This window comes from Sycon ciliatum, chromosome 2, assembly GCF_964019385.1.
Source record: "Sycon ciliatum chromosome 2, ocSycCili1.1, whole genome shotgun sequence".
Taxonomy (NCBI): domain Eukaryota; kingdom Metazoa; phylum Porifera; class Calcarea; order Leucosolenida; family Sycettidae; genus Sycon; species Sycon ciliatum.
The window spans coordinates 31,639,397-31,657,177 of record NC_088644.1 but is presented as its reverse complement, the minus strand read 5'-3'; the positions used below and the strand labels follow the sequence as shown (position 1 = coordinate 31,657,177).

General features: G+C 45.7%; 1 protein-coding gene across 1 annotated transcript in view; it reads left to right on the top strand.

Moving 5' to 3' along the window:
• Nucleotides 1–17,781, top strand: part of LOC135809695 (uncharacterized) — a 93,648-nt gene that overhangs the window by 4,513 nt on the left and 71,354 nt on the right. The window contains exons 2-11 of the mRNA XM_065323108.1: nt 328–441; nt 1,070–1,107; nt 1,614–1,718; nt 3,809–3,926; nt 5,810–5,868; nt 6,983–7,038; nt 8,131–8,242; nt 8,653–8,757; nt 12,124–12,260; nt 17,007–17,160. Coding sequence (XP_065179180.1) covers nt 328–441; nt 1,070–1,107; nt 1,614–1,718; nt 3,809–3,926; nt 5,810–5,868; nt 6,983–7,038; nt 8,131–8,242; nt 8,653–8,757; nt 12,124–12,260; nt 17,007–17,160 — 998 coding nt within the window. The remainder of the gene's footprint in view (nt 1–327; nt 442–1,069; nt 1,108–1,613; nt 1,719–3,808; nt 3,927–5,809; nt 5,869–6,982; nt 7,039–8,130; nt 8,243–8,652; nt 8,758–12,123; nt 12,261–17,006; nt 17,161–17,781) is intronic.

The following is a 17,781-nucleotide window of genomic DNA, read 5'->3' as shown; positions in this document are numbered from 1 at the left end:
TCCAAGCTTCTCGATGATTCTTCCATGCAACTCCCTGGCTTGTGCGCATACGCATTTGTCCACCTATGTCCTTCCACTTGTTTCAGGTACAGGACTGTTTCTGGCTGTTTGCGATTACCCATTACGGCATTAGTTTGAGGCGAGCTTCAAACCAGCAGGCAGAGAAGCATTTTGATCATGTGAATTGTGTTGTGAATGGCTGGTGCATGCATGCGTTCGTGTGCGCCACGTGAAGGAAATGACGGTTCGGTCGTGGTGGACTGATTCAGTGATCATGGTGATCATGGCGGTGATCACGGTGTTTTGAAACTCTGTTGTGCTACTCAGGTCTGTACAATGCTACGTCGATGGCTCTACCCGAGGGAGAATGCTTGCCGTGTCCTATCAACTGCGAAGATGCACGTGGAGTCAACGGCACTTGTCGAGTCCTGGATGACGGAAGTAAGTGCATTTTGCTTCATTTGCCAACCCTATTGTCGGTTTCAATACATGTTTGACTTGATCACGTATGGTCCAGTAGGATGCAATCGTCAGTCTGGGTGGAGCAGCTCCTGGCCGAATCATTCTTCCGCTACGGTAGCAGATTGCAAGGACGCTAGTATCCCCATTTTGTCCAAAAAGTGGATAAGTTGCAGACGGGGGGTAGAGAATTACAGTATCTGACTGCAGTATACTCGCAGGGATAGCACAGGAATTTCAGGCGGGATATTTCACCGGAAATGATCAAAAACCCAGTTGTGCGCGAAGTGGGTACATCAACGTTTTCGAAATATGCGTGACCGGCCCAGGCAAGATGCTACGGCCCTGACTTGTGATACTAGTACTGGGGGGGGGGGGGGGGGGGGGGGGGGTTCGAATTGTCACTCTTCGAATTTTCGAGGAGTTTAATTTTTCTGGAGAGGTGGCTTATTGAAAACGAAAGTCTCCTCGAAACTCCTCTCAACTCCACAACCTCATCCGATGGGAGAGATGGATTAGTTCCGAAGAGTTTGGAATAGCTACGTCCTGTGTACGTCGAGATGGTCGAAGCCTGTACTCACTGAGTCTGTTTTCCTTCTCTCCACTGCAGGTTTCAGATGTTCTGCACGAGCAGGTGTTATCAAGGAGGTATGCAAATTGCATTCAGGCGAGGAACAGGATTATCGTGGGGTCATTGCAACAATGCCCTTGTGGATTCCCACGACAGTTTCGATTAGTATCTGCTGATTTCCAACAAGTTGCATGTTCACTTCAACCCAGAACCAGTATTGAGACTATGAGAACATCCAGGCATGGCTGTGAAGGGGGGGGGGGGGGGGTCTAGCGCACAAAAGTGGGGAACAATGCTGCAACAAACTCCAAATGTATAGGTTTTACTAAGACACTGATAGGTCCACGTAGCAGTCTTGAGAGTATCCAGGATCCTGTGTAGGGGAAGAGATGGATCTAGCGTGCAATGCAATGCTGCAGTTAACCCGCTTAATTTAACTAAGTATTTCTGTACATACAAAGTAAGCCGTGCATGTACACTTGAGTGAGGTAGAATCCCCCTTTCTAGGTGATGACAATACGTTTTGGAGTATATGCGTTCTCCATGTATTTACTAACTGCCTGTGCTTGTCACCTTGCCCCAGGTTAACGAAATCGATTTTCCAATGGGCGTCAGTCAAGGAGCCCCCATTCGTGGTCAGGGAGTCACTGCAGAAGATGCTGATGTCGATGAGGCGCCAACTTTAGACGTAAGTACTATAGAGAAACGAAAAGAACCCACATTTTCGTTGCGTCCAGACGCATGCCCGCATTCTGGATAACACAGGTGCGTGTTCACGTGTGTGTGTGTGTGTGTGTGTGCGTGCATGCTTGTGTGTGTGTGTGTGTGTGTGTTCTCTACTCTGGTGGAGGACGGTTGTACGTTTTGGGCTCTTGTTTCTGGCCTCCGTCCGTGCTTGTTCTCGCCATTGTGGACGGCCTGGGGTGTCTCCAGCCGTCCTCGCAAACAGTGCCTGAGGTGGGGTCTTCAACAACAGGAGACTTGGTCGGATAGTTACGATGCCGACACTCTCCTCGTCGCCCCCCACCTCGGAGTCCTTCGCGAGGCCTTGCACGCCCGCGAGTGGAGCAAACTACTGCACAAAGATGACGACTTGGAACGACTCTGAGCATTGGCTCATGGAATGTTCGCTCTGTTGTGGAGAGCAATGGACCAGTTCAAACGGCAGCCGTGAGAGGAATCGTTTCCGACGATAAGAAAATATTTCAAATGGTTCAACATCTTGAAAATGTGTGTTCTCTCCTCTGGTGGAGGACGGTTGTACTGTTTTGGGCTCTTGTTTCTGGCCTCCTTCCGTGCTTGTTCTCGCCGTTGTAGACGGCCTGGTGTGTCCCCAGCCGTCCTCGCAAACAGTGCCTGAGGTGGGGTCTTCAACAACAGGAGACTTGGTTGGATAGCTACGATGCCGACACTCTCCTTGTCGCCCCCACCTCGGAGTCCTTCGCGAGGCCTTGCAAGCCCACGAGTGGAGCAAACTATCGCACGAAGACGACGACTTGGAACGACTCTGAGCATTGGCTCATGGAATGTTCGCTCTGTTGTGGAGAGTGATGGACCAGTTCAAGCGGCAGCCGTGAGAGGAATCGTTTCCGATGATATGCCAGATACATACCTGCCAGGGATGGCTCTCTCGAACATGATCCCTGAGTCCCCGACCTAGTACCTCTCTCTCAGCGGATTGCCGTCGCTCGTCGTTCCATAATGTCGGCCCTGCAAGGGGACATGTGTCCGTAATGGCAGTGTTTTCCAGGACCAGGACCAGGTGTGTGTGTGTGTGTGTCTGCGTATGTGTATGTATGTGTTTGTGTATGTCTTTAATGTATGTCTGTGCATGTCCTCTGATATCGTCAACTTTTTCCTCAACTTGTCTCCACCCACTTACTCATTTAGTCATCTTTCCAAGGTCCTCTTTTGAATATCTCTCCCTCCCCGTTCCGGGCTCCGGGCAGACCCATATGACCTCTATCTGCCAGTTATCCAGTATGGGGGTGTATGTTTGGGTGGGTGTCTTTGTACGTATGTGTATGTGTATGTGTATGTGTGTGTGGGTGTGTGTGTGGGGGGGGGGGGGGGAGGGGTATGTGTGTATTATATTTTGTTTGTGCACATGCGTACAATCTGTTAGAAGGCTGCCTTTTGGTCAAAGCATTTGAAGTTGGATTAGCTTCGGCTCCACAATCCAGTGTGTCGTTGCTACAACATTATTATAGCTTTCATGGCTGAGGTTATTGGTGTGTCTGCTGGCTCAGGGTTCCCAGTACTCAGTTGCCGAAGCTGGTTAGTAAAGTAACTCCAATTTCACTTCAAAGTACCAGGGCATCTAGTGTTAGCTTCTATCATAGCGCCGTTCTTTCTGGACTGGTTACCCCAGCAAGTGTAGGGTGTGCATAGGTGACTGTCTCGGCCGTTCTATTCCGATGTGCTCCGTGTGGTGTAGAACAGGTGTGCATTGGGGGTTGATTCACATGGCTTTGCCAGTTGTGTGGATTTGGGCAGTCACCTGGCGCTGTCTTGATCTGATTCAGTCAGATCCTGTCCTCTATCATTGCTATAAGAGAAAATCTGTGGGTGCACATCCAGTGCATTTGCAGATTTGCATGCTTCTCTTGGGACGGGCGTATACATGGTACATGGTACATTCGCACAACTGTTTTTGACCTTCTGCGCGTGTGTGTGCATGTGTGTGTATTATTTGTGTGCAAATATGTGTGTATATAATTATTATGTATATGTCATGCATATGTGGTGTCTGCATACATGCATGGCATAACTTTGCAGAGTTTGAGAATTAGCTTCGCAGATGAAGGATTTATGGAGGCATTAGACGAAGTGACGTTTGACAGCGGTGCCAATACCATTTCCAACATAATGGGTATCCAGTCTGAGAATGGTCGCAGTAAGTACATAAGCATAGCACCCATCAACATGAACACAAGCATCTGCATGCCGCACTCACACAACGAGCAACCAGTTTGGGGAATAGGAGGGTTTTGTCAATTGCTTTGCCAGGCTCCAAGTGAGTGACAGCTTAGAGCTGTGTGAATGTGTGTGTATGGCAGCTGGGCAGGGCTCTGCTGCGGAGGCTGAGTGAGCCGAGGCTGAGTGAGCCGTCTGAGTGTGAGAGGCTGAATGAGCCGTATGAGGAGCCTGGTAAGCAAGGTTGACTCCCCTCCATGTACTTACAGAGTTTCGCCGGTAGACGGCATCGGTGTAGTTATTGTAGGCCGGTATGATAATGGATACTGACAGGAGAGAACTAGAACAGGAAACATGATGATGACAATAGTGGAGTGGGTGGGTGGGTTGAGAAAGAAAGCCACTGCCAATGTGGATAAAGCAAGAAATGAAATCAGGAACAGTGGACTTCTGAGAACAATGAGCGCTTGAGAGTTTGTTGGGAACAGAGCATGCGCCTTCTGTGTTAACATATTTTTGCGCGTGCGAAAAAGATCATTTAAAATTGAACAGGGAAGTAATAGGAATTGTACTGTATCAGTTAAAGGACAAACCAGGCCAGGCCAGGCAACTGTAGGGTTGTCCGTCATAATTGCAAATGGCTTCGAGCATATATTCACCATCTTGCTTGCTGCCATAGTAACATACATACAAGAACATGCACTATAACCCTTTCACCACCGGCATGTGACCCGAAAACTTGCCTGACTTCTCTGTTGTTTTTTTTGTTTTTGTTTTTTGCAAGCCTCTCGTACGGGCAAAAACCATCTTTATCAATGATAGAAATGCAACTAAAATCCAAAACAATTTTGAATGTAAAGAACTCAAAGCAAATGAAAACATTTCTCTGTGCTTGTGCATGCACCTGCAATGGGTCCACTCAGGTCGTTCCAAAAAAATCCTTTCTTCACTCACCAGTTGCTGCTCGGATTTTTTCTGATTTTATCATCGTGGGCTTTCTGGAGAGCTGAGATTCTACTCTGTTGATCCAAAGTGTCCAGGGAGAAACAGGCGCAACAATGATACCTGCATGCACCTCGTAACCTGCCTTCGTGCTGCCTGCAAAAAGTCGATCCACCTTCCTGCACAAATTCGTTTGGTTTGCAGTTCAAAGATAAAGCAGAATGATCATTCCACTCTGCAGTGGATTCGTGCTGCCTGCAAAAAGTCGATCCACCTTCCTGCACAAATTCGTTTGGTTTGCAGTTCAAAGATAAAGCAGAATGATCATTCCACTCTGCAGTGGATTCGTGAAGTTCAACCGATCATTCTGATGCCCAATGTGCATGGGCTGTGTAGCAAGGAAATTCCCGAGCTGGAAGAGTTATGCCACGCCAGTGCTGAAAGCGCGTATTGCGCTAAAGTAGATGTCAGTCTGTGCTCTGAGACAGTCTACTTCGAAGTATGAGTTTGGAGAGCGAGTAAGAATTGGCACAGGTTGAAAACCGTACAGTTTGCAACATTGTGCCATCACAACTTGACAATCCCCCCCCCCCCCACACACACACACATACATAAAGGATACAGCATTGTACGCAATCTTAGAGGATGGGCACTGACTTCATACCAGGTTCTATTTGTTTGAGGTGTAGTTGAATCTCATAATTATTGTGTGCTGAGCAAAAGGGGCGACTTTGTGGCATCATTTTAGCTCAAAACGCTTTGTAGTTTGGGAGACGTGACATAATGTGACTAACTTTAATAGAGTATAATGTGAAGGGAAAGCAGCTAGGTAGGATGCTGCCACCTTGCGATCTTGTGCTTTCTTTTCCACGGATGATGTACGGTGTTGCTGACCGTTTTGCCCGTTGTCTGTTTGTGCAGCCGTGGAGCTGGTGCCTAATCCACCTACTGCTACACCGACCGTACAGAGCTTTGTTGACGTGAGTGCAGAACAACCCCACCCCCGGTGCATTGCTAGAATGCACACACAGCATGCATGAGCACACGACCACCATCAATTGCAATTAGCACTGGCCTGCAAGGTCCAGTAATCGAAGTGAGTGGGATGCTCAAAACCCCACCAAGTCCAGTATCTCTCACAGTAGGCAGAACAGCTAGGAAACCAAAAAAACTACATGTATCATAGCTAGACCCTGTACAGGCTGTAGCATGGAGCTCATGGGTCTCCAGCACTATACAGTCAAACCTCGTTAGGACGAACTTCAAGGGACTGAACAAATTTGTTTGTCTTATCGGGAGTTCTTCTTATCCAGATCTGACAAAAAATCGATATACATATCAGATGGATTGTATTTACGTGAAGGTGCATGCTGTGGTACATGGAAGCATGTTATTCTTAGCATAAGCCAGAAACAGGTAAGTACAATTAATGACAAAGTGCAATGAATCACGACTGTGTCGAAAGTTCGTACAACGCACTGATCGATTTGCTCAAAACACGCTTGAAAATAATTTGCACTGTACGTACAATATGATCTCGACTATTGAAAAAAAGAAGAAGAAAAAAGGCAGCCAGCGTAGTCTACGTGCACGCTCGTGGACCGAAAGTTCGTACTACATGTACATGACCACACTGACTTTGTTCAAATCACACTTGAAAATAGTTCGTCTTCGCGAAAGTTCGCTGTACAGAAGTTCGTCATAAACGAATAATTTTGACTTGAGTTGATGCCTGGCCAACCATAGGATTGGCCTTAGTTCGTACTAATGGAAAGTTCGCCTTACCAGTGTTCGTATTAACGAGGTTTGACTGTACATCGATTACGTCTTGGGTGAGCTAAGGACCTGTGACCATTATACTTAAAATTGAACTGTCAGTTTGGCTCCTTTGCGATCAGCTCGCAAAAGTAGTGCAGTTGCTTTTCCCCGGTTATAAATTCCAGGGTCAGCCCAGCGGGTCAACTGGCAGTTTTCCGGCTGGCATAGGATTTGTGAATCATGTGTGCATATCATTCCACCAATATTTAGATCACGACAATTACTTAGCTATTATGTCCAATAATCCACATCTCCGCTTTGAACTGTCAACTACAGGCACTTGTATTTGTGACTATCTTCGACAATCGCGATGAGCCTCGCTTTGAGCGTTGGTAAGTGTGCAACAACAGAACAAGCATTAGCTCGGAGGCGAATTGTTTGTATGATCATTTTTGGAGTAAGCAAGGGTTTCCCCCTGGGTAAGGATGTGCAGGAAGCCTGCATGTTCTTCTCTACCGCCCAAACAAGACTTCAGTTTGGAGAAGGTGCTGTTGTGTCCGAACTGAATATCTTCCTGAAAGGTGAGTTTGATAACCCCAAGAAGATTACAGTGACACGTCCGCAACCATTGCCGCTTAACATTAGGCTGCCTAAGGGAGACTAAACTCAGCAATAGTTTGACTATACAATAAGTTATAGTACCGTTCTCATACGGAAGCCAATATACCTTGTTCCCCTTCAGCTCCTGTGCCGAATATGGGTAGTAGAAGGGAGCATGAGGGTGCCAACATCTTGGGGATGCCTAACAAACGAGAATCATGATATACAGTGACGACGGACCAAACATAGAAGCACTGAATGTAAACATGTACAAGTACTGCCACCAGTCACATGAACACAAGATGAACGTTGGACAGTGGTCTGCTTCACTTTGGTATTGTCGGCTGCATTGGTGGTGATTGATGTTAGGCCCCGTCTAGTCTGTAACAAATGCCCTCAGTCTGTGACCCATCTCTTCTGTGGCTGCATTGAGTAGTGCCAATTCCTTCTGATGATTTCCTTTTGTGCAAGTCAATTCTAGAAAGTGCCCCATCTCTGTGGAAACATTTTTACCGGTTTAATACAAATAAGGTAGTACAAGGCTTTATTGCAAATGTTAATAAGGAAGCTATGCCCTTTTCAGCATTGAGTACTGTGTGAGCATACGTACCGCTATATCGGACTCAGTACGTCAGTAGAATTACTTGTGACGTACACTCTTTGTGATCGAAGTGCACAATTACCCGTTTGCCTGCTTCCACTCCACACACCGTATTCCTCCCGATCTAATGGGCATTTACAAATGTAGTACTGGAGAGCAGTAACATCACTGTCTTGTTCCTTGAGAGCGGCGGCATTCCTGTGGAGGCAGACCAGTCGGTCTGCGTGGCTCTCGCACGAACTGTAAAATGTTGTTGTTCTAACGTACTTTTGTTCGTCTGCAGCTTTGAAGTCACTTTAAACGATGGTGTGAACGTCAGTCCTCCAAGCGAGCTTTGCGTGGGAACGATCTATGTCAACGACAAGCGGCCTCAGATCGCATGCACAACAAATGCCGTAAGTTGGTAAACATCACGGTCGTGTGTCTCTGTTCATTGTTTTTGCATCAATGTAAGTTTTGCCAAAGTTGCCACCAGTGATTCATACTGCTTAATGTGACTTTTCAACAAAGATTCAACCCTTCATGTATTTGATTTGCATGCAAAGGTAAAGACTCTTTACTAAACAGTTGCATACCACAAGGTGTGTCTATACATGTATGCTGGTGCAATGTTAACCGTGTCATCCATCAGAGAGGCAAAAGCCATGAGTGTAAATTAAATTTTACTGCGCAAATTGGAACTTTTGCGTGACTGCCGGACCACATTGAGGTTGGGTGTGGTTTTGGATCAAGTCTTCCCCCAGTCCTTTACAATTTGGATGGCGTTTTCGAATTATATTTGATGCTGCTCTATTTGTCTATGCAGAGAGTGATTGATGTCGAAGCTCCTCAGACTGCCTTTGTTGAAGCTGTGAACTGTACAGTTACTGATGCGGATGTGCAAGTAGGACAACAAGCTACCCAGGTGTCGGTAAGTCGCTTACTTTTTCAATGGCATTGCAATCACATGCTCCTTTTGTGAGCCTAGGTACTGTGGAATGGCTTCACCAGGCCCTGTGTGTACTACAGCTGCACCAGCGTGGTAACCATCCCTGGGCTACATGGCCTTAGAAGACTGTGGAGCCTATGATTGAATATTGATTGATATGAGTGATATATGTAGGACTCAGTATAGAGTCCATGCACTATATGATGTCCAGCACCCTATATAGAGTCCATTGGTCCAAATCCACTATACAGAGTCCAGGAGTCCACTCAGTTTTGATCAGCTTCATCCTGCCGCGCAATCCCCTATAAGGAGTACACTTTTTCTACAAGTCCCCTATTCACAGTCCAGGAGTCCAGTTTATCCAGTCACGCCGTCCTGTGTGTACGTGTTGTGCCCGAAAGAGAACAAGCACATTTTCAGTTTTGCTTGCCTCGTGGCAGCGCATTCCTTTCTTCACTTCAGCCATGGCTAGCTGCCAGTTCTGCTGTGCAGTTGCTGACAGTAATCTGTCTCGAGGTAACCAAGGAGGATAAGGAGACGTTCAAAATCAAATCTGGAAAGCGTCTTGTGGTTCTCTGAAGACGTTTCATCAGTGCGCGGGATGAAAGCAGAAATTGCAGAACGAGAAAAGTTCAGCACAGTTCAAATCTGACGAGTCAGGTACACTGACACTCTCTTTCGTTCGACGCCACAAGGATTCCCTGTTTGGCTGGCCATTGCTGCCAGTAAGACGTTTGAACGGTTTCATCAGAGCGAGGGATGAAAGCAGAAACGGAGAAAGAGAAATGTTCAGCACAGTTCCAATTTGACGAGTCAGATACACTGACACTCTCTTTCGTTCGACGCCACAAGGATACCCCTGTTTGACTGGACAAGAGCTGCCTGTACCACCGTGTCAAAAGGCTGTCCAACTACACGGCAGGACGAAGACTGAGGTAAGGAAGCTTTTACTCGTTTCGATTGGTCTGCTGTTCTGTCGTTATGCTTGAATTTTTTTTCCATTTTCAAGGAGCGTATCGCGTTTGTTTGATGTTGCTTGAATGAATGCCCTAAAAGTAATCAACCACTTCGTAATAGTTCTCAAGGACTGCAAGGACTTTGCATCAATCGTATACGATCGTCTAGCTATCATCAATTATTATAATTATTTCATGAGAAATGTATTTTTATCCCTGTGATAATTATGTGAAACTCCACGACACTCTTCCTCTAGTATGATGTCAAATACAATGGGATCCACAAACGCAGTGCCAGTGTACTAGTAGTAGTAGGAGGATTGCTTGTTTGCCAATGACAAGAAAAAGCTTCTCAAGCTAATACTCGTATTCCCTGAAGTAACCGTTTTGATGTCACGAACATGACATTGTGATGTTGGTGTGTCTGTGCGTCTTGAGTGTGCACAAACGATCTTATTCCTCGTATTACTAATAGATTATTGTCCCCACCGTCACCTGTTCACAGGTCTTTGAGTGGTTTGATTTTCATTGAGCATCACATTCGTTGAGAACTTGGTTGTTGTGTGCTCCCATGCATCATTACGGTAATAAGCGTATCCGTGTGCTGTCTATTTGTTGCAGGTGTGCTGATCTTCAGAAGCTTGCGGAACTGAGTGCTGCTGAACATTTGCATGGCCATGAGCAAGGGTGAAGCTTGCTATTGCACTCTCAGCATGTGCTAGTATTATGCTGACCGCTGCACTATGTTACTCTCTTACACTACTACGTGTATGTAAACGTGCGTGTACCCGTCCCTGTATGCATTTGTTTCGTATAATTATTTGTTATCCCTCTTGACTTTACGTGTAAATGGGTGGACGTTTGTATGGCTGTTGGAGTTGCGCGTGTATTGTGTCTCTACTCTTTTCTTGGTGTTTTCTTGGCGTTGTGTAAGTTTGTGTGTGTGTGTGTGTGCGCGCGCGCGCGCGCAATAATTTGAAAACAAATAATTAATCCTGGGCTCTCCATTATTCTCTTTCGATTCTTGTTTTTTTCTAGGTATTTTCTTGGCGTTGTGTGGGGGTGTGCATGTGTGTGTGCGTGCACAATAATTTGGCAACACTACATGATTGAGATATTTTAATTTGCAGCGTCTGCGAAGAGACCACTTGATTTGAGGATGGTGTTTGTAGGCTTTTTCATGTAATGAAGTGGCTGCAGCGGCGCCTCAATACATATTTTTTTCTTGAGAAGTGAATGATGTAAAGGATTAAAGGGAGAGGCCGTTTTCTGGTTAATATTCACTGCTTACAGCAGATCCTATGTCTAATTTCGAACTCGTTAGGGGATGCTTAATTGGCTGGACTTTATACAGAGTGTTGTCCACATAAAGAATCTTTAATCTTTATAGTTGATTTCAAAGTTTGGACTCCGTACAGTTGATTTTGGACCAATGGACTCTATATAGGGGTGAAGCCAATTGGCTGGACTCTATACAGGGAGTGATGTCCATCTAAACTTTGAGCTCACAGTTGATTCCAAGTTTGGACTCTGTACAGTGGATTTTGGACCAATGGACTCTATATAGGGGTTGGACATCATATAGGGGCTGGACGCTCTACTGAGTCCAACATATAGCCCTTGGTGCATACTGCTGGCAGAAAAACTGGCAGCAGTTGGGACCTTTCTGGTATATTTTTAAAAGTCTGGTATTCTAACAAAGAAGAAGGGCAGAAGTCACAGTTTCCTGTCCTTTCTCTGGTCTTTGTCTGGTTCTGGAAATTCGACCAGAATCGGATAATTTTTCTAGCACTACCCGCCACTGCCTGTGTGATCTTGGCAGCTCTCTTTCTTGGCCTGCACTCCCTTACCATGAAACTGACATGTGGCATGTTGTCAGCTGAAAGTACGGCGTTTTTGGTTTTTCATTCGCTTTTGGTTTCCTTGGAAAGGCTACATTTTGGTTTCCTTGGAAAGGCTACATTTTTACGCTACCTGTTTCCTATATCCTCTTTTAAAAGTGAACTATTGTTGGATACACCACACTTGATTAACAATAATCTGTTTTTCGATTCTGAAGCCTAGCCGTATCACTCAAAACGTGTTTCATGTTTATCTACGCATAAGGGAGTGCCTGCATTTCTGGAGGTGACCTAAAGACTAGTACCCGGAACGATGTGCAATTTGACCCCAATAAACCTAGAGGATCAACCATATCACCCTCGCCATAAAGCGGCGCATCTGTTACCTTGGTATAACCAGACATGTTGACCTAAGTTTGTTGTGCTTCTTAACACAATTGTATAGTCAGTGGCAGGTTGGATGTGCCAAATTTCCTTGTACTCGTCACTGGATGATGTATAGTAGCCATAGCAACAGAGAATGACGCTGTGCTCTTTCTATTGCTGTGCAGCTTTCCGGTGGACCTGATGTTGTCTACCAGACTGGAACCCTTCCAATGCCGCTCACTAGTGGAGGAACCGGAAACATGGTCTCCATCACTGGCACAGCTCATGTAGCTGTATATGAGGCTGCACTGAGTCTTCTGATGTAAGCTGTGATGCAATGAATAGGGACATAATTATACATGAAAATCCGTACATCGTAAGCGCCGGGGAGCGAGGGCAACTTTCATATGCAAATCTCTCTATGGATATCCGTAGGAAAGCGCTTCCCTACCCTGATTAACCCATGGCAACGCTCAAGCCACGCGAAACACAAGGTACACAACACGTGGAAAAGAATATGAAGAACGTGGTTTAGGTTCGTGGTGCATGCGAAGGGCGCATGCAGCCAACGCGTCTCCAACGCAACAAGGCATGCTTAGCAGACATGGAGAAATCACATAGAACGAAACCCAACTACGCGGATATATTCCTCATGAATATTACGTGCAGTTCCTACGCTATTTTCGTACATAATTACGTAGAGCAAAACCTCCCTATTATCCACCTGGTGTCTACTGACACGATTATAGGATCAATACCTTTTAAATCCGTTACATACACTGAGTACGTCAATATCGATGTATTCAACTCGCAGTCAAAACCATGCATGGCATGACAGGAAGCATCAGCCCACGGGGATTTCCCGTGGCACTCACACAGCCTAGGTATGATACTCTCTGTAGCTGAAAAAATCTACGCGTGTCCCATTTGATTTCATTGAGAACTGCGCGATTGTAAACTTACGGAAATACACGCGCGCGCCAACAATGCCGTCTGGCTCCGTCAAAACTTCGTCATGTGCATTTCCTCATGCACAGTGAGTTACTTTCGTCCTTGGATGACTTCTCTGACAAGGAACTAGAAATCCTTCGCTCTGAGACCGACGACAGATTGTTAAATACTTCGTTCCAGCCGCCGATGCAAGCAAATTTGAAATTGCGGAGCGGAACGCACAAGTAAATTCGCACTTAGATATCGGGAGCTCCAGCTGCTGAAGGCAACGTCGTCGCGATATCCCTGGAATAATCTGATCATACTGATGGTGGGGACGACATGGAGAGTGATCTCCATGTCAACAGTCTCCCAAAGACGGAATTTAGGCCATCGACTTTCTATCTGAGTGACGGCAGCACAGCGTGGCGTGCGCGCGACCTTACGGAACCGTCCGACAGCGCTTCTGGGGCGATGCTGCTCTCAATGGCGAGCGAGGTACGGCCGCTGAAGTTTGTGATGGCATGGTGTTCGTTAGCAGGGTGTGATTTTCTGCGTGATAAAGTAGCTCACCAGAACTAGACACTATCCTCTTGGACAACTACAAATTCAAAATTTAGTTTGAGCAGAATGTAGAACTTTATCACGCGATCCAGGAGGGCAGTGGATCTTTAGGAAGGGAACAAGGCAATACTGGAAAATATCGAAAAGAAAAAATAATGAAAATATGACAAAAACTGTCAACTGAATAACTTTATTGGAGACAAAAAACTAAAATCTGCAAGAAAAAACGTTTGATTTGTCCCAACCAAGATTTCAGCAATTGGTTCGTCACGATTTTCGCTTGCGAGCTAACGTCTCCGCACTCCAGCTTTCCCTTGTCGGTGTCACGTCCCAGTACACAACGGAGAGGACTACCGTATTTTTCCGGTTGTAAGTCGACCTTTTACGACTTAAAATAGAAGGAGAAAGGGCGGGGGTCGACTTACAACCGGGATTCGACTTATAACCGGGAACTACCAGTATCTTACTTGCAAGTACAAAAAATGACCTGCACTGCATGCACGAGTGCAGCATGTTTACACATTTTTGCCAGTTTATTGGCCTTTTTAAAGGATTGGGACGTTACACCCTCCAATAAGGAATGTTTACATGATTTGTTGATGTGTTAGCAGCAGGACGTGGTTAGTAGTGCTTCTTTGGGTGAACACTTTTAAAACTCAGAATTGAGACCTCCAGATACGGGGGTCGACCGATAACCGGGGTCGACTTACAACCGGTAAAATACGGTACTAATAAACAGTTCACGGCGCTAACAGCGTTGAATGCAGCACTTCTTTCACTTCGCGATTACAATAAGACAACTGAAAATGACACAATTCTGCAGTGATCGACCTTCTCTCTCTCGGAGCTAAGCAGAATGTGTGTCATCACCTGTAGTCGCCATGGAAACGCAATCAGAAAATCGGCGATATGGCAAGTTTGCAACATCGTGCGGAGGCGAGAGATATACCATCGCAACCGATATCAAATTGTCTTTCATCTGAGCCTTACTTGAAAAAAAAAAATCGATGCACTTCCCCTTTAATGATGTTCTTGACCGGTCACATCAGAAAATTAGCCCAAGGTGTACAATAAGCTTGGGGTCTGGAGTACAGCTAGTACAGTCGGGAGCCTCGGCAGTTCTGGAAAGCCTTGAATATGATCACAAAGCGTTCCTCTCCGAAGCAAACGGTTACCATCCCACCTGAGCGATTGAACGACTATTTTCACTCGATTGTCACAGATAAGGAAGCGAATTACAAGCTCCCAATGGGACCTGCTAAATCCGACGACCTTAGTACGTTTTCAGCCGTTACAGTCGCAGAGGTGAAGCTTCGGATCGGTGACCTCCAAAGTAATAAAGCCCCTGGACCGGACGGCATTCTTCCGTGTCTACTTAAAATATCAAAAGACGTAATTGCTCTATCACTTGCTATCTTATTCAACACTTCCCTCTCGTCTGGTCAATTCCCATCCTTGTTCAAAATTGCAAACATTACACCAATTCTGAAGTCAACTCAAGGCCCCCGCGACTGCCCTTCTAACTACCGCCCAGTGTCTTTAACATCTATCCTAGCCAAGCTCCTGGAGGGACTTGTGTTTTCTCGTATACATCTTTTTTTTAATGATCGTTGCCCATTCCATGTGGACCAGTTTGGCTTTCGGAAGCACCGTTCTACCGGACAGCTTCTCACCAAGGTTACGAACGACTGGCTTGTCTCGCGCGACGCTGGACTGCATACGGCGGTTGTCTGTATTGATTTGAAAAAAGCGTTCGATATGGTGAAGCATCAGCAGCTTCTTCTTGCTCTCGCAGCTGTCGGTATTTCGGGAGCGGCCATGGCCTGGTTCCGATCATACCTTTGTGCCAGACAACAGCGGGTGGTTACCCACACTGGAACATCTCCGTTGGTGGCAATCACTAGTGGCGTGCCACAGGGCACCATTCTGGGTCCGGTTCTTTTTAACATTTATGTACGGAAGCTCCCATTGACAGCAGAGGCCTTTTCTTGCAAGCTCCCGATGTTCGCTGACGACATGACGTTGTATGCCAGCAGACGCACACAAGCTGAGGCCGTCGCTACCGTTACTGATTCGTTATCTGCAATTTCTGTGGATCTAGACGAGCTTGGGCTGCGCATTAATACAACAAAGACTGTAACTTTGATGATTTCTAAGTCTTCTCAACTCCAATCGTTTTTAACCAACAGCCTCTGACTCAAGTGTCTAGCACGAGAATCCTGGGAGTCATTGTAGACAGTGATGTTTCTTGGTCTGGTCACATAGACTTTATCGTTAGGAAGACTTGCACGAAAATTGGTGCTCTTCGACGGTGTTTTCGGCAACTAAGTTTGAAGGCAACACGGCAGTTTATCCTCTCTGTTATCCTGCCTGACTTATTATACTGCTGCTCTTGCTTTGCAATGAAACTATCCGCCAAGGACCGACAGCGACTCTCGTCCGTTTATCGTCGTTCTGTACGCGCTGCTTGTGGCTCGAAACTACAAGATGACGTCATGCCGCTGTTAGCTAGATTGTCGATTGATCCGTTTGAACATTACCTTATTCGTAGCATTGCTAAATTTATCCATGTTAATCATGTCGTTTTCCCTCTCCCAAATCTGACGGACCTTTTCCCTCAAGTTTCAACCGGCCCTAGGACAACAAGAAGCTCTTTTAATGCTGCTATTGCAATATCTAAATTCCGGACGACTGACGGTGTCAATTCCTTTTCAAATCGTGCTGCCCTGTTCTTTAATTCTTTGCCTGTGGAGTGGCGCACCCAGCACCGCACTACATTTGCTAAGCACCTTCAGACCATGCTAAAAGACGCAGCGTCTTTTCAGAAGTATTTTGATCTTCTTTTCAGCAAACTCCCTCATTGATCTGCACCGCCTGTATTGTATAACTGTGTTTACTGCGTTCCTAGTTTAAATTCCTTTTTAAAAACATCTCTTTAATTCTTGCATTATCCCATTATGACCATGCTTAAAGACGCAGCGTCTTTTCAGAAGTATTTTGATCTTCTTTTCAGCAAACGGCCTCATTGATCTGCATCGCTTGTATTGTATACCTGTGTTTACTGCTTACTGCTTACTGCTGCTTTATTGTTCCAAGTATCAGTTTAGTTTAGTTTAAATATCTCTTATTATTTTTATTATTTTTTCTCACCCCACACCCCTCTACTCTGTTATCGGCCCTCTTAAGAGTTGTGTTCATCACTGTTGAGGCTTCCGATGGAAAATAAAAAAATACTACTACTACTACTACTACTACTACTACAGTCGGGGCATGCTTAATAAGCCTGCCGAATCATGTAAACGAGAGATCTGAAATACTGGGCTTACCATTAGCCCAGGGTCGAATAAGTCCGATTTTGTCGTGGCAACGACCCCTAAATTAAACCTCGCAACATCTGCTATGTTTTTAATCAAATTTGACTGACTGGAACTGCATGTGTGGTAAAAAATAGAAGATTCTACATACTAGTATATCTACTTGAAGTTCTGGGTACTTTAATTTCGCACGTACTAGTACCTACTTTCTCCCACCAGTGTACTTGCTCACACTCCAATGATGTGTGTTCTTCCTACAGGGTTGCTGTGCTGCTTCCCAACAATGAGTTCAATGGATTAGGTGGTTTGACTCGTGCTCTGACTATTCAAGTACAGGATGGGTCTCTTCCAAGCGGTCCACCTTGCACGAGTGGACCTCAACTTACGTTGGTTCCCATCCCAGAGCGAACTCCGGTAAGAAAATATCTGTTATGAATCAAATTCTGGTTTTTTGCCAATATACGAACGGTAAGAATTTGTTTGACCTTACTGCAAAAACAGGTATGCTTTGGCTTGTAACTGCAAGTGCAGCAGGTCACGTGGCCCGATCTTCCCGTTTGTTCTCCTGCAGCTGGGCGCCAGCAGATGGGTCAACATCGTGTGATGTCTGAGTAATGCTATCTAATAGAAGTGCGAAGTGAATTTGTTTGTGTTGACATCCCAGAGATTAGTTAAGAGTAACGACTCCGGTGGTCCTATAGTCCATTCATGAAACGATGCTTAGTAAGCTCTAGATCTGGTGAGCTCGCCTGTTCTGTGATTTTGGTGATTTTGATGTACCCGGCGCAATGCCACGAAATTTGAAAAAGGGTCACAGAAAGGTACCTCAACTGGGGTTCGAACCGCAAAATATACTGCTGCAAGTGGAGTCAAACGGCCTGGATTTACACGGTTTTCCCAATTCAGTGCTTTTGGGACAAAATGGCCGAAATCCTTAGGACTCGCTTTACGGAGAAATTGACTTCCAAAACACAATTTTCAACACCATTCCATGGGGGATTACAAAAAAAGTTAAATTAGTTTTTTAGTTTTTGC